Source organism: Macrobrachium rosenbergii, chromosome 5 (genome assembly GCF_040412425.1).
Source record: "Macrobrachium rosenbergii isolate ZJJX-2024 chromosome 5, ASM4041242v1, whole genome shotgun sequence".
NCBI lineage: Eukaryota > Metazoa > Arthropoda > Malacostraca > Decapoda > Palaemonidae > Macrobrachium > Macrobrachium rosenbergii.
In genome coordinates, this window is record NC_089745.1 from 49,015,189 (window position 1) to 49,038,386 (window position 23,198).

At 42.4% G+C, this 23,198-nt stretch overlaps 1 protein-coding gene across 3 annotated transcripts in view; it reads right to left on the minus strand.

Annotated features, from left to right (window-relative positions):
• Positions 1-14,770: 14,770 nt before the first annotated feature.
• The window catches only part of LOC136838765 (retinol dehydrogenase 13-like), a 43,737-nt gene continuing 35,309 nt past the window's right edge, over positions 14,771-23,198 (minus strand). For 2 of the 3 annotated variants that reach the window (XM_067104268.1, XM_067104266.1), the window contains 4 exons: positions 21,573-21,718; positions 20,844-21,012; positions 15,317-15,524; positions 14,771-14,943 (listed from right to left, as the gene is read on the minus strand). In XM_067104268.1, coding sequence (XP_066960369.1) covers positions 14,844-14,943; positions 15,317-15,524; positions 20,844-21,012; positions 21,573-21,718 — 623 coding nt within the window. In that variant the 3' untranslated portion in view covers positions 14,771-14,843. Of the gene's footprint in view, positions 14,966-15,316; positions 15,525-20,843; positions 21,013-21,572; positions 21,719-23,198 lie in introns of all 3 variants that reach the window. The other variant, XM_067104267.1, reaches the window with a different exon arrangement.

Below are 23,198 nucleotides of genomic sequence, written 5' to 3' on the forward strand. Positions count from 1 at the left end.
GAATGAAGGAACGAGAAACCAGAAACCAACCATAAGGGCTGCCAGAAAATTAACGGCGGAGCCCCAGGTGTGGGACCGAATCATATGAATATGGTAGAACAGAAAATAATAATAATAATAACAATAAACAAAACTAACAATGATGGTAACCCTCCGGAGACCGGAGGAGTCTGTATGCTAGCGTGACATAGAATCATCCCCACATCTATCTCCCCGCCGGAGAAACAAATGGGTAAAGGATCAATGTTCATAACATAGGCTGGGGCCACACCTAAACCCTAACTTCGCAGCTCGACGGGGGGAGACGAGAGGTGAGACAGGATTCGAACACGCTCGAGCAAAACAAACCACCCACCCCTACCACAGCGAAGCTGGGGACGATATGGGAGGGAGCGAATCCCTCTACCAATAGGAGAAGTCCCTGACTCGGAGAAAACGCCATCTAGCATCACCCGCACGAGAGAGCAAGGCAAGGAGGAGGAGGGGGAGTGGAGAGGAGTAGGCTACCGGAAGGGAGACAGGAGACAAGGAGAACATGACACCCGCTCAACTGCAACCTTCCTTCCCAATGAACTTGGAAGGGAAGCCTACTCCAGGGAGCTACACAGCCCAAAGCCCAACTTCTCCTAGGCGTAGCCTAATAAAAACCTAACCTAATATAGGTTAGGAAGGAGAGAGGGGTGAAAAAGGAGAGGAGGAACCAACAGGGAGAGAAATTTTGTGCCGAGAGCCAACAGGGAACGAGTAGGGGATAAGTAGGCGACTAGCCTAGAGGAACACGTCCAAAGAACTCGATTCCTCCGAAATTGGGGGAAGAGGACTAAGGGGCTCACTCTGACCCTAAAACGAACCCTGAGGAAACAGCAACAAAACTCCCTCAACCTGATCTCCGCACCCAGGGCAAGGGATGGAGCCCACACTACCACCACCACACAAAAACAATCAAAATAAAATTACGTTCACAGGAAGTGTAGCCTACCTCGGGGGTAATTTCAAAATATTTTATAAGGTTCATCAGAGGCAAACTACACAACCAAAAACAAAAAACAAATAAAACTAAAAACATTAAACTTAAAATAAGAGCACCATCTTCAAGAATAACATAATAGCCTATGAGACTAAATGAAAAAGAACCCAACCTGGTGGGGGGGGGGGTACAGGATGGAGCAACTCCCTAAGAGAGGCCGACAGGCCAAAAATGCAAAACAAAAACTAAAATTGGAGGGGGAGCCATCGCACGGAACCACCAGGAAGGAGTTCAAGGGCTAAAATCTAAATATATATAGCGACTGGGAGAAAACTCCGACCGAAAGAACAGAAGGAGTCGCCTCGCGGTCGACATGGCTGATAGGGGACGCCGTGGCGTCATAAGAAGATCCCAATATTTATGAAAATACGAGACCAAAACAGCCATAATTAGATTAAAACCCCACAAGAAGATGGTACTTAACTTAGAGATGGAAAAGGTGCTCGAAGCCATCGTAGATGAAGAAAAAATAATCCAAAATAGGGACGAGCACACAAAAGAAGCGAACGTATCACGTGCTAGAAAATGGAATGAAGTAGGTGGCGCTGGTGTCGCCGTCCTGGCGGGTGTTGAGTGTGGGAGCTGTAACGGCTCACCGCTCTTTTACGGGGGTTTTGATAAGGAGAGATCTTTCGAGTATATTTCCGTGGTAGTGGTATTTCACTCACCCTTTATTATACCGACGTCTTCTAAAAGACGATCGACTGGGGGTAGTAACCCCAGCTTTCCTGAAAGCTCTTTTTCTCTGGTATATCTAGCATTGTTATACCTAGAAATTCGTGCTGTAATGGAATTTCACCGGCTGACACGGGACTGGACTCAGAAATTATATTTTTCATCGGTAGAACTTGACCTCCTTGTCAAAGACCTCTTTGAGCTGTTTGAAGCTTTCAGTTTCTTGGACTGGATGGTGGGAGCGCTAGCCAAGAAGATTGAAGATTGCATGATTTAGTTGGAAACTTCACCTCGGACTGGCTAGGAGTCCTTTCTCATGCAGACAAGACCATCAGGGATGGCTCTCTTGAACTTGCAGCTCTTTTCTCTTTGGAGATTTTGAAGGAAAGAGATTTATTGGTTCTCCCGTTCCACTAAAGGACTCACTCAGGCCCAGAAGTCGGACCTCCAATAGAAGTCAACTTAGGATCTTCTGGCGCATTCTTCCAAACGCCCCACGGATTTGTCTGCATTTGTTCCTCTCCTCTTCAGCAACATCCCTTTTGTGGGAGTAAGCCCAAGTCCAGTCCAGGACCTGCTCCAATGTCCGCTTCTCAGCCAGAACTATCGAGGGGCTCAAGTCCTTGCCCAAGAAATGAGGAAGAAGTCCTCCATGTACAAGTGGGAGCCAGTCTTCTCAAGTTTTGTGAGAAGTGGAGTATCAGAGGGAAAGAACAGTGGATTGTCAAGGTTCTGAGGGAGGGCTACTCCATTGCATTCATGGAGAGCCCCCTTTGGTCCCTTCTCCCATTGTTTTGATGGCCTACTCAAGAGGCTCAGAAAAACTTTCGGCCCTTTTGGAGGAGGTCTCCTCTGTCCTTCGAAAGAGAGCCATAGAAGTCGAGGACATCAACTCACAAGGCTTTTACTACCATCTGTTTGTGGTCACCAAATCATCGGGGTTTGGAGACCAGTCCTCAACATAGCTCCCTCATTCTCTCAGTCCAACAGACGAAGTTCAGATAGAGATGAACCAGTTAATCCATTCATCTATTCACCAGGGTGCTTGGATGATAACCTTGGATATGCAGGATGCAACACAGGCAGTCCCCAGTTATTGGCGTGGTTCCGTTTCTGAGGGTGCGATGATAACCGAAAATCAGTGATTTTCAGGGGTTATTGGCGCCGAAAAGTGTCGATTTTTGGTTATCGGCACCTCTGTTAGGTATGTATCAGAGCTACTAAGCGGAAATCAGTGATTTTCAGCGCTGAAAATTGCCGATTTTCATCGCTAGACAAGCCCCATAAAACCGGATCACTGTTAACCGAGCCCGCCATTAACTGGAGACTGCCTGTACTGCAGCCCTAATGTACATACGAAAGCAAGGCGGCACTCACTCACTTTCTCTCTGCCAGACAGCAAGAGACCTTCTACTATGGACAGATCAAATCAAGTGAGTCTAGTCACTTGATTTATTCAGGGTAAACTAAATATTCTGGCAGACGAACTGAGCCGTCGAAAAATAGGTCCTTCCCACTGAGTGGACCTTGGATCCCCTGGTCTGTTGGAATCTGCGATACCATGGGGCAGGCCGACATTGGACCTGTTTGCCACCTCAAGGAAACTTTGCCTTCCTCCCTTTTGTTCTAAGGCCCCAACCCTCTAGCATGGGCAGCAGACGCCATATTCCAAGATTGGCAATACTTGAACCACTACTCCTTTCCGCCCTTCAAGTCTTGGGCTCATTGCAACGTTACAATCACTTTTATAGACCCGTTCTGGCCCATGAAAGAATGGTTCCAGGATCTACTACAGTTGTGGGTGGACTTTCTGAGACTCCTTCCCCTAAAAACTGTGTCTACTCTCTTTAAGAGATACCAAGGGGATGTCCGCTCTTGCCTTGACAGGCTTCAGACTGTCCGGAAGCTTGTCAGAGCATAAGGGTTTTCAAGACAGTGCAGAGGCTATTGCAAGATGCAGGTGTCGATTTCCTAACCACGTCTTCCAGGCTACATGGGCAATTTTCTGAAGCTGGTGTCTCAGACTCAACTTCTCTTTTTCTGAGATGTCTGCGACCCAAATTGCAGATTTCATTCTTTATCCGAGGAGATCTAGGAATCTCTCATCCTCCACCATTAAGGGGTACTGAGCTGAGTTTAGCTCAGTGCTTAAACACAGGGGGCCTGAATCTTGCGCAATCCCAGATCTTGACAACTGCATCAAGTCCTTTGATACGTCTAAGCAAAGAAGGGAAGATCCGGTCTCCTGGAACCTGGACGTAGTGTTGAAGTGGCTGACAGATTCCTCTTTTGAACCTTACTCAGAAGACTCCCTCATGTCCTTGGCTAACATATTAGCAAGCTCCAAGCCATCAATAAAGGGTAGGTTTTTTGTTTTCACAAGGAGACATAGCTTGCTACTTTACCCTTGGATTTTAGCCCAGAACGAGGACCCTTCCAAGCCTTGGCACTGTTCTTCCTCCATGAAGACCTTAACGGATACCTTGGGTCTAAGGAAGAAGAGAGAGTTCTTTGTCCTGCTAGGGCCATAAGGTATTTTCTGAGCAGAACCGAGAAGATCAGAGGACCATCCAGTAACCTCTGGTGCTCTGTCAAGGACCTGTCTCACCCTCTGACTGAGAACGCATTGTCCTTCTTCGTCAAAGATTTAATTTCTGAGGCACACTCTCAGATTCAGGAGGACATTTTGCCTAATTTTAAGGTGAAAGCTCTTGACGTCTGGGCAGTCTCTACCTTATTAGCTTTCAGGCACTTATGTCCCTCACTTCCATTATGCAGTCGGCCTACTGGAAGTGCAAACTGATCTTCGTGCCTCACTATCTGAAAGCAGTTGAAACAGTGTTTGAAAATTGCAGTACCCTGGGATCATTATCAGTGGCTGGCAAGGTATTTGTGGGAGGAATCATGGGAATTTCTCTTTTTCTCCTATTATCTATTTGCCTTGAAGTAAGGTGTCGAATTTTCTGGAGCCAGGGGGTACAGTATACCTAGAGTACCCACCAGTCTCAGCGGATGGGTTGTGGAGTTTTAGTGTAGGTGAAAGCATTGTCTGGTTGTTTTTTTTAAACTGGTACTGCGCCCAGGGCAAGGGCACTTGTGTATGCTTTGCCAGCGATCAGGCATATCCTCCACTGCAAAGCTCCCACTTAAGTAGAGGCGACCCATGGCTCAACTGTGGCGGGATTTTAAAACACAAAAAAACAGTACACAACACTCACCCTGGTCCTCGGTTGCTGGAAGATGGAGTAAGGCGTCCACGGTCGCCAACACAGCACACAAAACCACACAAACCAAACCAAAACAGAAAAACACACTACTCACGAACATACAGCAACAAGAACAGCACACTAACAAGGGAAAACAACAACTTTGCATCAGCACAAAAAAAAAACTGTCCAAACCAAAAAAACAGACCAGCACTAGCTCTGACTCAAGACTCAAAAAGACTGCCTTCAAAACCGAAAAATCCTCACACACACATTCCACAGACAGACAGCGCCGTAAACAAACTAACGACCTCATCCCTCTTCCAACAACCGAAGCACTCACTTACGACAGTTACACTCTCTCTCTCTCTCTCTCTCTCTCTCTCTCTCTCTCTCTCTCTCTCTCTCTCTCTCTCTCTCTCTCTCTCTCTCTCTCTCTCTCACAAAACGTTGGGAAATGCTAAATAAAAACAAATTTATTCATCCCTCTATATTTCTCCCCCCTTTTAGCATTTCCCAACCAACACCTTTCACACCTCTTTCAAATCGCCTTACGCAACACCCACGGATGCTCACTAGCAGGTCCTCTAGATCGCGTTCGCGGGCACGCAATCATTCTCTCAGAATCACTCTCTCTCCTAGCAACACTCAAACTCACATCATCTCCTCCATTCTCTCTCAGATTCACGCTATCTTCTTCACTATTACCACTCTCAATTTCATCCACAATCTCATCTATACCCTCTAACTCGTTCCCAAATACCTCCCCCAATTCTTCAACTAACCCATCCCATTCGCTCATTGACCTTTCCAATTCTTGCAACGATTCATTCATGCTTTCAATCACTCGTCTATCACTGCTACGCTCTCTTACTCTTACACTTTCGCTCACCTCCAACCGCTCACCAACCCCTACACGTTCAGTCAACTCAGTTATATCAAACCCGCATATGCTATACGTTCTATCCATACCATCCCATTCATCCGTATTACACGCTTTATCACTCATTTTCACTTTGGCACTCACACACCTATCACACAACTTACGACCATTCAGTTTACTTACGTTCTTCCCTTTCTTACGTTTTCTACCATACTCTATCAAAACAAATTGCTGATCCTCATGCAACAACCCCTCACGCATACATGCATCACACGCACCGCTTGCATCCTGGAGGATCCACCCATTTGAACCCCTTCACACTCAGTTTCCCGAATTCGCTGTCACAGTCACCTCTTTCGTCTACATACACTTGATACATGCCCTTCCATTCCACATTCGACACACTTCGCTCTCGGTTCTGAACACATTCTCGCATAATGCCCATTCTTACCACAGTTGCCACATATTACATTCACTGGGTACCCCTACAACCATTAGCAACATGACCCACCTGTCCGCACCGGTAGCATTTAACCCCCCTATCTTTCATACACTCCCTTACCAAATGTCCCGGTTGCCCACACCCGAAACACACTCCTAAAGCCCACCTACACTCATTCTTTGTATGTCCTTCCTTTCCACATCTAAAACACTTCGCTCGACTTCCACTCATCGACCTTTCCCTTTGTACACTACTATCCCTAACCCGTCCAACCCGTTGTTCCCTTACAAACCCACCATTCATCCTCACTGGCACCTCCACATTACTTGCTCTTACACTCCTATCTATTACACTATCGGCCATTCTCATTGGGCCCCTCAACACTGCATCCCTAAAGCTTCCAAATTCTGGTACTCTCTCATCTACCCCAGCCCTTACACTTACACTTCTGCTCTCTTTTATAACCCTGTCAAGCTCATAATCTTCTACAATTTCCAAAATTTCTCCCCAAGTCAACCTTTCATTCGTCCACCTTTTCTTCTCCTTCCGCTTCAAGTTCACAAATTCTCTAACTCCATCTGGCACTGTCCCTAACAACTTCCGTACTAACTCCTTACATTCATCTATCCCATCATCCCCAAACTTCTTCCTTGCCAACGTCTCCAGCCTACAAGCATATAGTGACAAGGTTTCCCCAGCTTTCATTCTTGCCTCATCAAATTCATTCTTCCTCTTATACTTAACACTCGCTTTCATACGCCTCGCTTGCTCAACTAGTCTAGCTTTCACCTTGTCATACTCAACATCCCCCACACTCATAATAACCCTATACATATCAAGTAGAAACCCAGTCAAATACTCTCCTAATTCTCGTGCCCACACTCTCTTACTTTCCCCATACTTATCCTGACAAAACCTTTCATACTCCTAAAGAAATCATGCACATCCCTACTTCCATACTCATTATACTTTTCACACCGGGTACCTCCCTCACATACATAGCCTTTCTCACTTCTTTCTCACTTTCACTCTCACTTTCGCTACTTTCGCTCTGTCCTTTCATACCCTCTTCCGAATACAAAGAGTCCACTTCTGCACTTACATTCATCTTACTCATTACACTCTTCTTCCCCCTCTTTTTATCCACTTTTATCCACTCACCTCCATCCACCTCACTATCACTACTGCCTTCACCCTCTCCCTTCTTTCCTGCCTTTCCCACTTCCTTACCCTTCTTACCAGTTTCCTTTCCCTTTCCCTTCTTCCCTTTTTTCTTCCCCTGACTTATCCTTACTTTCCCTCTGTTCCTTCCCTTGCTTTTCATTCCCCTTTTCCTTACCCTGCCTCTCATTCCCTCGTTTCTTACTTCCTATTCCCATATCACTTTCATCACTCACGCTTCCATTCACTTCTTCCTCCTTTTCTTTCTCTCTTGCCCCTTCACACGTTCCAGAGAACCTGCCTCCAACAGCCCCTTCTCCAAAAACACCCTTGAACATACCTTTCATCATTTCTTCCACACTTCTCATCATTCCCTCCAACTTTTATCCATCCTCTCTTCCATTCTCTCTTCCATTCTCTCTTCTGACTCTTTCATCTCCCCTTTCATTTCTTCTTTTGCACTTCTTAGCATTCCTCCCATCTCCTCCAACTGACTCCTCAACTCCTCATTCTCACTCCTCAGCCTCCCATTCTCCTCCTCCAGCCTGCCCTGGAGTTCCCTAGCCACTCGGAGTTCCTCTCTCAGTTTCCCTATCTCACTCATCCTGACCTCTTACTCTCACTCGACCCACCACAAACAATCCTAACGGCTATTTTACAACAGCCCCACGTTGGGCGCCAAATTTTATGTGGCGGGATTTTAAAACACAAAAAACAGTACACAACACTCACCCTGGTCCTCGGTTGCTGGAAGATGGAGTAAGGCGTCCACGGTCGCCAACACAGCACACAAAACCACACAAACCAAACCAAAACAGAAAAACACACTACTCACGAACATACAGCAACAAGAACAGCACACTAACAAGGGAAAACAACAACTTTGCATCAGCACAAAAAAACTGTCCAAACCAAAAAAACAGACCAGCACTAGCTCTGACTCAAGACTCAAAAAGACTGCCTTCAAAACCGAAAAATCCTCACACACACATTCCACAGACAGACAGCGCCGTAAACAAACTAACGACCTCATCCCTCTTCCAACAACCGAAGCACTCACTTACGACAATTACACTCTCTCTCTCTCTCTCTCTCTCTCTCTCTCTCTCTCTCTCTCTCTCTCTCTCTCTCTCTCTCTCTCTCTCTCTCTCTCTCTCTCTCTCTCTCTCTCTCTCACAAAACGTTGGGAAATGCTAAATAAAAACAAATTTATTCATCCCTCTATACAACCACCACGCCATGCCACTACAAGTTAAGATGAGCACCAACCAGAGGCAGTATTCACCTGCATTAGCTCTCTTACTAGGTACGGAAATGACAAGCATTGTTTCAATACTAGCAAATTTTCTGTTTCAAAGCCAGTACCATGACTTGATATTTTGGAATAGAACATGTTTATGTATCCCACCTACATTCAATGTGGAATTCAGCTATATAATTACTTGGTAAGTTACTTTATATGAAAATGACATTTTCATAATAAAATTAAGTTTTATATATACTTGCCAAGTAATTACAGAATTGGAGATGGCCCTCCTCCCCTCTCTGGACATACTGGCACAAACACAATAAGGTTTTCTGCTAAGTCATTTCCAGTACTCCTGTTAGTGGGCAGGGCTTGCCACCTACACTAAACAATCAAAGTGCTACTGAGATATTTGAATAAAGGCTGCCACAGGAGTTAGAAACTACAGCATAGCAATGTAATTACTTGGTAAGTATATATGGGATTTTTATAGATGCTCTGTCATGCTGTTTCATAGGAGTTAGATGTCACATGTAATGCTGTCGATCCAGGACTTGACCATTCTGAAATGGGAAATATTTGAGTCTAGGCATGAGTTGAATAGTATAATTTTGAACCTGTTACAACCATTTCAGACTTGAAGTCACATGAAGTCCATTAAGGACTAGATCTTGAACTGCAAGGCAAACTGGGGTTTAATTTTGAAGATTGCTCTATAAGTAATCATTTTACAGCTTCAAAGCAAAAACTACCTTCAGCATTTTACTTTATCCAAAAGTTGTAAACATCACCACTAAAAATCAATGATCCAGATTGCTAAAAGCACATTACTATAGTGAAAAGCTTTGTTGGTCATCCCAGTCAGAGAAGAATGAAGACTGGTAACACTGAGGTCTGTTGAATTTGATGAACAGGACATATTACTGTTATAGCCAAATACAGATTTCCATAAATGGCTGCACCCTTCTCTCTTTTTCCAGAATCAGAGCATAACTGGTGTCATTGCTGCGCATGTGGAAGGCCATACAACACTTAGTAGTGCTTAACGATGAGTCATAAAGTTGGTTTCTTCCAGATAGGCAGACAGCAACAAGAACATTATTAACGATGAGTCATAAAGTTGGTTTCTTCCAGATAGGCAGACAGCAACAAGAACATTATTATTATTATTATTATTATTATTATTATTATTATTATTATTATTATTATTATTATTATTATTATTACTGTATTATTATTATTATTATTATTATTATTATTATTATTATTATTATTATTATTATTATCATTCCAAAAATGAACCCTATTCTATGGTTCCACAGGGCCATTAACTTGAAATTCAAGCTTCCAATGAATATAGTGTTCATTTGAAAGAAGTAACAGGAAGTAATAGGAAGTACAGAAAGAAGAGATCAGTTTTTAGAAAAGAAAAAAATATATTAACAAATTAATAAATAAATAGATGTACGTAAATTATTGAAATACAAGGAGAATTATTTTGGGATAGTAATGCATTGCATCGTCGCTAGAACTTTTGAAGTTCCAATTGCACAACATCCTCAGGGAGATCGTTCCACAGCCCAAAAGTGTGAGGAATAAAGGACTTCTGGAACTGAGCAGTTTGACAGCGAGGCACATTTACTGCATACTGGTGGCGCTGCTCAGTAAATCTGGTCACTCTTGGCAGGAAAAGAGGATCAGGGATCAATTGTGAATGTGAAAGATCTCTGTTAAAATACAACTCATGGAAAATTGACAAATGAGACCCTCCATCGATGGTCCAAGTCATAACTGCTAATGTAGAATTGAACCAGTGCATTTAATAAGACTGGCCCATCTCTATAATCACAGTGATGAGATGAGATGACAAAAACACCCCCAGCTACAGAAGAGACAAGGTATTGTCCCATATGCTTAGTGCAGAGGCAGGCAATTAGGTACCACTGCAGCAAAAGATTGGTTAAGAGTCAGCAGGTTTGATAACACTTTTAAATTAAATGTATCGCTAGTTCTAGTTGTGTAAAACACGTCCAAGGAGAAGGCATCATGTAATTTTTGAAGTTACAAGAACAATAGAGGAACCTCCCCATAAACAGTGGAAAAGGCATTTTTAAGCTTTATTTGGTCAGTTCTATGCGATGATTCATAATATCTGGTGAGGTACCTGTCACCCATTTACAGTGGATACATTATCAGTAAAGGTGAAGTAGTTGTGTGGTCAGCTACCTGGCATGCTCACAGTCCAGGAGTAAGTGTTAGTCAGTAAAAGCATCCAAGCTTTGCTGGTCTAGCTGTATTTACACAACTCAGAGAGGAGTTGCTTTCCCGTATGAAGAGCAACCAGCTCAGTCTCACAAACATTTTGTACTTTCAAGTACCTGTCCATTGGAACTCTCAAAGTTTTCCTCTTCTTGTTTGCTATGGAGAGTTGATTTCGAAATTGAACATAATGAGTGGAGATGCAAGCGCTAGTATGGCTTAAAGAGGATTCACTACAAGTTGAAGGTGCACCAGATTGTGTGGTTAGATGTGACATAGCTGTGTGCACTACACGGCTCGAAGGAGTGATTCAAGCTCCATATAAGAGAGGCAGTTTGTCATTAAAAACACAGAAGGACAAATGGCAATCGTGAAATAATCCTTGTAGTGCTGTACAAGACCCCATCAACATTAACTTTTCATTTACTTTGTTCATGGATATTTTCCATTAGCTTTAGATTTCATGGGAATGCCTTAATGAAGCAAGATCTTCTATAATATAGGTTTGCGGTTGCTGTCAAGTTCCTTGAATTAACAAAAATCACATCTTACTTAAAGGACTTTATCTTTTCAGAAAGCAGTCCTTTAACCAAAGGAAATGGAAATTAGATTAATCTGTTCCAGACCTTCAGAAATGCAACAAATAAAAGTATTTTTACTTAACAAGCAAGCATCTTAATTTAACATGCATAAATTAACATGCCTAGCATGTTAATTTTATATACGTAAATTATACAAAAAGAGAAGTTGGACTTATGAAATAACACAGATTTATTTTCAATATACCTGTAATTGGGAGAGTTAATGGCCTATGTGGACGGTTAAGAGAGAGATGTTATTGTTTGGATGGGGGGGGGTCCCCTTCCAGTTAAATAACCAGCAAGTGTGCTTCTAAGGTTGTTTCTCTTTTGTCTTTCTACTGCTTTTATTTTTAAGACTTACTTTGTTTCTTTTCACTAAAAACCTGTCCAGTGATGTCTGTTTTTGCTTGCATTTTAAGGTTTTCCTAAAGTGGGAGATAGCATTGTCATTCAGCAGGTTTATTACACAGTTTGCTACAGTTTTGTCAGGGTGATATTTTTTCAAGGAAAACTTTGCCCTTTTCCCCATTGTGTGCACATTTCTTTTAATAATGAGCCAGGAACAGCCTCCTTCCCCTCCTCTGAAGAAGAAAAAAATTCCTGTGCCGTTGTCTGTATCTGCTTCCTCTGAAGGTCCTGCAGTTCTGTGGTGAGCTCTTTATGCTGCCCCACCAACTCCTCCACATCACCATCATTCACCTCCAAACCTATAGACTTACCCAGAGAAATTATCCTCCACAACAGGCTCAGCTTCAAAAGCCATCAAAGTCCCTTTTTAGTTTTCTGTAAAAGAAAACTATTATGCCGGCTTTGTCTGTCCATCCACACTTTTTCTGTCTGCCCTCAGATCTTAAAAACTACTGAGGCTGGAGGGCTGCAAATTGTTATGCTGATCATCCACCCTCCAACCATCAAACATACCAAATTGCAGCCTTGTAGCCTCAGTAGTTTTTATTTTATTTAAGGTTAAAGTTAGCCATAATCGCGCATCTGGCAACAATATACGACAGGCCACCATTGGGCTGTAGTTAAAGTTTCATGGGCCGCAGCTCGTACAGTATTATACCGAGACCACCGAAAAATAGGGCTATTTTCGGTGGCCATGATTATATGCTGTATAGAAAACTCGACTGTGCTGGAGAAACTAAGGCGCATTTTTTACTTGTTGTTATAGCAATTGGCCATAATTTCTTCCAAACAGAGTTCAAGGTCATGTAAGGTACATCCCCCGACACTTTGTCTATAAGGCTTATGCAGCGGAGGATGAAGTGGTTTTTCCAAAATTTTCTTAGGGTTAGCACTGCATTAGAAGTCACTTCAAAGCACCACTGGAGTAGTGCTTTGGTGTAGTTTCATGAGGTTAGAGATGACCAGCTGGTCCATGGAATGAATGAGAGGAGTCATGTTAGGAGGCAAGAACCTCACCTTTATAAAGTTAAACTCCCACAGCAGCTTAGCTTCCAAGCCTGAAGGATGAGTAGCATTGTCCATCACAAGGAGGGCCTTAAGAGGCAATGATTTCTGCTCGAGATATTTCTTGATGGCAGGGCTAGCCACTTCATTCATGTGTTCAATCAAAAAAGAGCAAAAGAGTTAGCGTGTCCTTCATTGCCTTGTTCCCTTGCAGTGACTTCTCCTTTGGGTGCAATAGGTTGCCTCTGGCATTTTCTTCCAAAACAAGCCTCTTGTCAGAGCCGAAGATTTCCTGGGAAACTAAACCTTTAAGCTTTAAATATTGCTTGAACTCTAACATACTTCTTGGCACCATTGTTTGTCAGAACTGACAGCCTCCCCATGCACCACCACACTATGTATACTGTATGCCATTTATCTTGAGTGCTACCTGTATTAGCACTTGTTCCAGGGATGGTTTTCACTAGCCAGTGTTTTCCATTTATCCAAATGGTCAACAATTTCTCAACCTCGTCTGTCTTCCAAGACCTTTGTTTTGTAACAAGATTTCACTTCTTTAGCAATAGCAGCTTCTTTGACGGCATCTTTACATTTTATCATAGTAGATATTGTTTGTTGGCCACCCCATACTCTTTCACCAGATCAACCACTTCCATGTTTTTTTATTATTTTATTTTGAATCTCTACAGATTCTCACTCTCTTTTCCTTGCTGGCATCTGTAGCTTTCTTAGGAGCCATGATGACTTACACACATTATGGTTAATTAGTACTTGACTTAAAGAAAAACACAAACAAACTCTAGCAGAGACATGCACTGAGCAATACTCATGTGTAGAGTGACCCTCCCCTTTGTTTCAGCTGGGAACCACACACATATGAAGCACATAATCCCATGCATGTTGTAGTGGTCATCTTTGTCCGTCCATAAACCAATTGTTTCCTTGGACAATACCTCCTTCAACCAAATTGTTTGCTAAGCAAGGCGTCTGTTAACTTAGGCATGACTGTATATGATCTATGCAGTCCCTGCCTAAAAGCAGTTTGTTCATCTCTAAGCCTCTTATCAGTTTCTTTCATCAGCCTATTAAGAATGAATATACTGAATATTTTCATTATGCTTCTATAGTTACCAGATTCAGTAAGATCACCTTTCTTTGGTACCTTAGCTATGATTTTCAATTCCTAGTTACCAAAGGTAGAGCTATTTGCAGGACCAATTTTGAATTTGACCAGGAGTAGCTGCCTCCCACCATGAATTTCCTTATGGGGGATTTCATGGTTCTCCAATGTTTCTTCCTTACTTGAGTACCATCCCATAATGCAAGGTACTCTTGCCCAGGGCCCTATTGGTCTAATCAACCTTTCACCAAATTGGGAGGAGTGTATAGGAGTTATGATATCCCTAATTGCATGCACAGCCAGGAGCATGGCATTTCCTGGTGGTGTTCAACTCCAGTCAGTTAACAGGGACTACCTCACACCTAATGGGTAAGTCTACTATAAATCATGATGATTTGTATTCCTGTAGGAGTGAATAGCAATTTTTTAAAGGCAATTTGTATCTCTCCTAGTTATACAAACCAAAGCTTTTTATATAGTGAAGCCCACCTCACCACCCATGCGTGGTCCCTTTACCACCAGTGAGCTTCCTTGTTACCAAGCTCAGTGTTGGTCCCAGCTTGCACTGAAGGATATCTTCTATTATAAAAGGCACTGATTTTTATACCTGGAAAAATTACAGATAACTTAAAAAAAATGAATTTTCACCTACACTGTATATTCCATTCACTGTTGATTGCTATTTGCCATTCACTGTTGACTTCTAAGATTCATCACAGAATGAAATGAAAAAGTTTTTAGGATATGATTCCAAGCGTTATCTTTTAATAGTTTTAATATCAAACTATTAACATTTCTGTACAAACTTAAGAAAACATATTCTGTGTGGCTTAAGTATTGAATTTAGTCCAATGTTCACTGATTGCCCATAGCCTCTGGGCTGCCTCTTTGTCTAATGCTGCTTCAGCCACACTGACTTCAGCTTGGTTACTGGGGATGGAAAGAGAAGACTCTGAGAAAGCAAACATCTATAACTTAATTAACATCCTGCAAAAGAAACCAGGCTACATGCCAATAATTAGAATGCAACAAAAGTCAGAATCATAAACACCTCTAGGTGGTAAATAAAGGCTCCAACATGTCAATAAGTAGCTTAAAATTACAACTTAATTAAAAACAGATAACTAAAGGCATATGGCATGTAACCTTGAAAGTTCCAAATAAACAATAATTTGTTTATTCCTAGTTTTAAAATAGATACCTTAAGGCATATAGTATGTAACCTCAAAAGTACAGGCAAACAGTAATTTTCTCATTCCAAATGCTCCACAGTTCAAGAAGCATAAGTAATTTTTCCACATACCTGAAGTATTTCCCAGATATACCTTCAAGATCAGAACTCAAAGCAGCATATATTGTAGTCTGAGCACCTTGACGTGGTGTTTTTAAAAACAACCATAGAAATGGTTTCAAAACTAGACTTGCCATCCAACTCTTGTCTATGCCCATATGTCTCCCAATCTCAGTGAGAACAAGTCCTGGATGTACAGCATTACATGTGACACCTGATCCTGAAAATTGAAATTATTTTTGCTGTCAAAAAACTATTATTTACATCTTATTCATCTAAATTGTGATTTCTATTTTCTCTTAACAATATCTTGAAGAGGCTAACACGCATAAAATACACCGTCTGATCTGAATTCTTGAAAAACAGTATTTGATAAAAATGGATTTAGAAGCAGCATACAGTTCAAAAAGGGCTAGATGCTCTGCTTACAAATGATGCTTTTCACAGCTGTACGCTCCAGTTAAGTTTGAGGACACATACATAGCAAATCCCTTCTCATAAAAGTTATCTCAGTAGCTTAAGTAGTAAAGACTCCATCTTGGTAAAGTTATGACACCAAGCCACTCACTCACCCAACTCAGTATAATGTTATGCTGTAGAATATAGGCATCGGCACCCTATCAGAGGGGAGGGAGGAAATACCTTTGTGAAATGCTTTGCATAAAAAACCATTGAATATATACAGTATTTGAATAGGGAGGTTATGAAAGTAAAGAAAAACTCTGCAATTGGGATAACATTAGCATGTAAGAATGTTCTGAACTTCATCAGTAACCTGGTAAACATACACAAAAGGACAAATTTTGAATTAATTTGTACTTTTCATAACTAACAAACCTGTGGTCTTAACATAAGGGACCAAGATGGCGCTGAGGAGGAGGCGGAGCCAACCTCCCTTATCCCCATTTCAGATGCATTGCATCAGTTTTCTCAAGTCCAGGTAAAATATGAGGGGTGGCTTGAGGTGAGCAATATATGTTAAGACCACAGGTTTGTTATTTATGAAAAATACAAACTGATTTAAAATTTGTCATTTGTTCATATCAGAACAAACTTTTGGTCTTAACATAGGGGAGACTTACTCTTGGAGGGAGGATAGAGAAAGCCTCGGGAATTGACGGGAGGTTCAGCTCACCAGGGCTCACTTCCTGGCCAAAGAAGGACATTGGAAGGAGTCACATGCCTCTGAACTGTAAAGTAAAAGGTTACTTTTACGCCAGACATCTAGGTAAAGAGACATGAACTCCTGGTACATTGTGTCTCATAAGAAAATAAGGAACTTTAAGTGTCGGAGACAACCAGTCTATGATAGCCACCATCCTAGTTTGTTGTCATTTCCTCTCCCCCCTTGTAAGAGAGAGGAAGGGACTTGCTTCAAAATAGTTTGTATTATGTAGGAACAATTAAATAAAACTAATGGAAAGGGGCTCTCTCACCTGTATCTGACCAGTTCCAGTACATGATGGATCGTTTCTCTCCAGTCATCCCATTCACTCTCACTTTCAAAACCAACATCTTAAGTACGATACAAACTGTTGAGCTGCCACCACTGGACCCCTGGAAAAAGTGTCCAAGGACCTGTGGGCAACGTCCCGCAGGTAGAAGGCTGTGAAGGTGGTTTGGCATAGCCATGTACCAGCCTTCAAGATCCTTTGAACTGACAAGCTCTTTTTGAAAATGATGGAAGGGCCTAGACCCCTGACATCATGTGCTCTTGCTCGCACTGAATTGGCATCTTGATCTGAAGAGGAAGTATAGGCTTGTTTAATTACTTCTTGTTCCAGCCTGTATTAAAAGTCTTTGACAACCCAGTTTGAGATGTTGAGTCCTTTTTAGATAGTTATGCAGTACCCTGACAGGAAATAAAAGTAATTCGTCAGGATCATTACCAACAAAATCTCCAGGGAAGGGATGGAAAATGACTTGAATCTGTCGTTGTAAACAGAGGAATTTTGAGTCTTGGCTACTGACCCCCAACCCCTCGTGTGTTTAACATCAAAAGAAAGTCCATGAAGTTTGCTAACTCTCTTAGAAGAGGCCAAGGTTAAAAGGAAAACCATTTTAAGGGTTGAATTCCTATCTGATAAAGCTCCTAAAGGTTCATATGGAATATGTGCGAGACTGCTTAGTACCAGTGATAGGTCCCAATTCAGAGACTTAAGATCTCATGGGGAACAGGACTGTTCAAAACTTTTGAGAAGCACGAAGATGAAAGGTCTACATCCTTCAATTGTAGAACTAAACCTAGATCAGCCCTATATCGCTTGAAAGGTGATACTGAGAGAAGTTTCTTCCAACAGAGGAAAATGAGGAAGTCTACTACTTATTGAATAGTAGTTACGATTGGAGAGAGAGACCCCGTTGACGACACCAATCACAGCATGGCCCACTTTCCCTGGTACACAGCTGTAGAAGACCTCCTGAGTTAACCCGACATTTCTGTTGCTACTCTACGAGAAAAGCCCCCTTGCTCACAGGAGATACTGGATAGTCTCCAACCGTGAAGAGGAGACAGGGACCCTACCAACCGTGAAATCTCTCAATGTGCAGTTGTCATAGAAGGTTGTGCCAAGGAGGAATCTTTCTCGGTGCTTCTATCAGTAAGGTTAGAGGATCAGGGTACCATTCTGTGTGCAGCCACAAGGGGGCAACATGGGTCATTGTGTGGTTCTGCAAAATCATCACTCTGTTGATAACCTAGTGGATCAGACACAAGGGAGGAAAGGCACAGGGCTTAGATGTCCAGATTGTCCCAAGGGTGCTGAAGGGCATCCTCCGCCATGGCCCAGGAATCTGGAATTACCAAAAAAAAAAAAAATACCTCTAGTTTTTTGTCTTGTTGCCAATAGGTCTAGTGATGGTCTTCCCCACAGATGAAAAAGCCTTTCTACCATTTCTTGATGCAGTGACCATTCTGTTTCCAGAACCTGACACCGTCGACTCTGCTTGTCCTCCACTATGCTCTTCTTGCCTGGGATGTATCTGGCAAAGAGAGCCACCGAGTGAGAGACCGCCCACTGGTGCAGTTGTACTGTCAATAGTGAATTGTGGCTACATTGGTGTGAGTGAAAATGCTGAACACGGTCCCTTCTAGGGGAATGTGAACGAGAACGATGGCGTGAAGATGAAGGTCAAAGAATGCTGTGCGACCTTGAAGTACTCTTGGTACGTGAGATGTGGATGTGAGAGGGAGTAGACCTCTGAGAAGAGGGATCCTGCAGTTTTGACTTCTTGATGGGGGCCTTGTCATCTTTCCTACGGATTTGAGGAACACTTGAACAGGACAATAAGTAGAAACAACAGACCTCTTCTGAGGAGGAGAATGAACTGTAGCCTTGACAGCATGGGGGTCATCACCTGTATGCGGAACATCGGGAATGGTAGAAGGAACATGTACGTGTGCCTTGGTGGAAGAAAGGTTCTCAGTGGCAACTTGAGTAGAAGGGCAAATAGGAACGGCAAGGTCGTTTTTAGATGAGCGAAGAACGATTACAGGAGAAAAGGAACGAGACTCAAAGGAGGACTTGCTAATCTTCATAAGTGGAGGGACTATAAAGTCTCTCTTCCTCCATCACCTGACAGGGATGAATGGGGCAGACAGCGATGATGAAGAGGATGAAGAGGAAAAAGAAAAAGGGGATATATGACGTCTCTTCTTGGATTCCTTAGTCTCTGCATGACCAAACTTCTTCATAAAAATACCTTTGACTTTATCAAAAAAAGTCTGAATGAGAGAGTCAAAAGGAATGGATGTGGAAGCTGGAGGCAACGACACAGCTGATGGCACGGAGGCAGGAGCAGTGGGAGGCACTGAGAGCTGAGAAGATGCTACAGAGACTGAAGCTCTGGAGGCTGACAAGGGGAGAGCCACAGTAAGAAGTGATGACATCACGGAAACAGAAGACTTGGAAACTGTCATGGTGGAAACAGGAATGCGTGAGGACAAGCAGTGAGATAAAAGGCTGGAAAGGGTTAGTACCCCTGGTAGGCCTAAGGAGTCCCAACTCTCAGTCATCTTCTGTGCATCACCTCCTGAAAAAACAGTATAAGGGGAGAAGCCTCCTCCCTCACAGGGGGCCACACACACACACACACACACACACACACACACACACACACACACACACACACACAAAACCCGCCTCCCTCGAGAGAACAGGGGCAGCCACATCAATTACAAGATTTCCTGAACCCTCAGCCAAATCTTCTAAAGCCGAAGCAATTAAAAAATGTGAAGCAAAATCTTCAAGAGAAGAAGAAGCAAAGCGAGAAAATCCTGGTAAAGAAGAGAGAATGAGAAGGAATGGAAGCAGATGCCTCCACCAAGGAAACAAAGCCTTCCCAAGGTGGTGGAGCCTACATCCTCCTATATCTCCTCTTCTTATAAAAAATTCCTCTACTGCTCAGGAGACCAATCAACACACTCAGGACAAGGGTTACTTACGTTGCGGCCATTAGATCTACACCTACTACAAGTAGAATGGGGTTTTTCATGAAGGAAGGCACAAAACGGGACCAAGGATTGCGATCAACCCCAAGACATTTTCTCTGAGGCTTGGAAGGCTTAGCAGAGCCATGGGTTTGCATACTTACAGTCAACATGAAAGCACAGAATCACACAGATCACAAGACAATAAAGGCAAGAAAATCCAGGATTCTATGGCATAAAATGGGCAGGCAGCGAACAAACAACCGGCTTCCAGACAGAGCGGGCAACAGCACATCTGCTCTGAAGGCAGTCAAAAGAAAAACTGACGCAGTGCATCTGAGATGGGGGTTAGGGAGGTCAGCTCCGCCTCCTCCTTACCTCCATCTTCACTATCTCCTGATGCCACCAAGTTCCTTGTAACTTTTTAAGTGGACTCCAGCAGGCGCTAGAGAATTTTCCCTAATGTTAAGACCAAAGGTTTGTTCTGTATACAAAGATACAAATAAGTATGCTGTTTTAGGTCCTGCTGGTTTGGGAGGTCTAACCAGGAAGCTGGCAGTGACCAAAAAATTTTGTTACACAAGAAGTTCAAAGTGTTTTCATCCACAGTGGATGGGAATGAGACAAGTGAACATGGAAGGGAAAGAAAGGATGAAAATTATTAAACTAGTATCTGACTACCCCAACTGGCTGACCCTGCTGGGTTGAGAAAAAACTCATCAAGGTATGGTGGAAAATAAAAAAATTCTTCACAAATGTGCCATATGTTTTACTTGATCAACAGTTATATTCTGCTTGGAGTGATGGATTGGCCAGAGCCCAACTTTCATAATTTTATGTAAGTGAAAGTATCTTTTTGACAGAAGTATGGGCATGTTTTAATAATATCTGAGCTTGGGGGACATATTTACAACTTCCCTTGATGGTAAGGGGTTTATGACCTTAAGTAAATCAGGAAAGATCTCAAGTGCCTTGACCATGGGGAACTAATTTCTTGAGTAGGGAAATGCATACCAGCACTCAGTTTTTCTTTACCTGACTAATACTCCTCAAGGAATTGGTGATAATTGTACACTTTAAACTCTAACAATCTATAATGCACAAACTTACCAGCTAGTCTCTCTGAAAGTTCTCTGGTAAACAAAATGTTAGCAAGCTTGCTTTGAGCATATGCTTCCCCTTCATCATAGTTTTTCTCGCTGTTTAAGTCACTGAAGTTTATTTTCCCTCTCATATGTGCTACACTTGACAAATTTATGATACGACTGGGTGCCGAGTCCTGTTGGAAGGAGGAAAAGTTTCCTGTTTTAAATGTTCCATAAAGTCTACCTGTCATCAGTAAATACAACAGTGAATTATCTTGAAATGTTAAGAAAAAAGCATGGTATAATTAATTTTATCTGAACTGGGAAGAAAAAATAATACCCTAAAATAAAATTGCAGTAACATGCAGTGATCATTACAGATCTTTACAGTATTTTTAACAATAGATCTTGAGTTATTTTAACACTTTTCCCATTCATACACAGTTGTGTATGAATGGGAAAACCTTTGGAAATTAGCCACTAGTGAAATAAGAATATGCTGTAGCAGTCATAAAAAACTACCAAAATGCAGTGCGGAACAACCATCCACGTCAGAATAAGTCAAAAACATTTAAAATGTTTTAAATGCTACGTCACTGGCATACTGGTCTCTCAGTTGTCTTGTGCTATCATATACTGTATTTACATTAACCTGACATACACTGTAGAAATATGTGTAAACAAATGCTTGTAACATGCAATTACAGAAAAAGGAAACTTACTTTTACAAATAACAAAGAATGAATAATTTTACCTTTATTTTACTCAAGAGGAGGTTTGTGAGGAGGAAATGACCCATGTGATTAGTACCTAGCTGTAGCTCAATACCTTCTTGAGTAAAGGACTTAGGGCATCGCATTACTCCAGCATTATTGATAAGAATGTCCAATCTCTCCTCTTCTGTAAACAAAATTAGAACAATGATGAAAATTATTTTATAAGGGTATGAAAATGCACATTACTTATAGAGATAAATTCATCACCACCAATGAACTTTCTCTCAAAATAGCTTTTCTTACAATGAAAATACTAAGGTACAGTTAAGGAAAAAATGACATTTTTATAATAAAATAAAGTTTTATATATGCTTACCAAGTAATTACATAGCTATAGTTTCTAACTAGTACGGCAGCTAAAACTTGAAGACGAGATGCCATTTCTTCTGACGTCTACATTTCGCAATAGCTTCTGCAGATGCTTTTGAAAATCCTGTCAGAGGTACAGTGGACAACCCTTGATGAAACCATCTGAAATGTGATTGTCTGAGAAGTTTTTGCTTTTGTGGTATAAGCCTTAGGAAGTCTACTAGGAGACCCAGAAGATCCGGGAACCATTCTCTTATGAGCCAAAATGGGCTATCAATGTCATAGAAACATTCTGATGGAACTTTTTCAAGACATCCCTTATCATTCCAAAGGGAGGGAACGTATATAAGTCTTTGTTTGACCAGTCCTGCAGCACATCATCCGTCACTTATGCTAAGGGATCTGAAACTGGCAAACAAAATAGAGGGAGATGATGGTTTCTGGAAGTCGAGAAGAGGTCTCCAGAGTCGGTCTTTTCCAGTTTCCACAAGTCTAGACATATCAGTGGATCTAACGTCCACTGTGGGGATGACTTGATTTTGTCTGTTCAACTGATCTGCCAAAACATTCAGTCTGCCTTGGATGAACCTGGTCACCACTTTAGTCTGATTCTGGTCTGTCTAGAGTAGAAGATCCCTCGCTGCTTTGCAGAGGGAGAAAGAATGTGTTCCCCCTTGCTTGCTGATAGAAGACAGGGATATGGTATTGTCCGAATGGACTGCCACCATCTTGCCATACACTTCTAATGCAAAGGCTTGCAACCCCAAGTTCACTGCCTTTAGTTCCTTCATATTTATGTGCCACTTTTTCTGCTCCGATGACCATGCCCCAGAGACTTCCTTGTCCTCCAGGAGAGCTCCCCAGCCTGTGTCTGATGCATCTGCATAAAAGTTCAGGTTGGGGTTCTGAGTGAATAGGGACTTCCCTTCCAGCAGCCTGTCTTCTGACCTCCACCAAAGCAGGTGCTTCTTTATCTCCTGGGTCACCGGGAACATGCAAGAGTCTGGGTGATTTTTCCTGTCCCAACTGGCTCTGAGGAAAAACTGAGAACTCCCATATGAAGTCTCCCCAGCAAAACAAACAGCTCTGTTGAGGCAAGAGTTCCAAAGAGACTCATCCATCTGTTGGCTGAGCAAGTCTGAAGGGCCAGGAGCCCATTTACCAACTGTAGGCAAGATTCCACTCTTCTGGGGGATGGAAAAGCCAAAAAAATCTGAGAGTTCAATGTCATCCCCAAATAAACTATCTCCTGAGATGGAACCAGCTGGGACTTTTGAAGACTGATTAACAGGCCT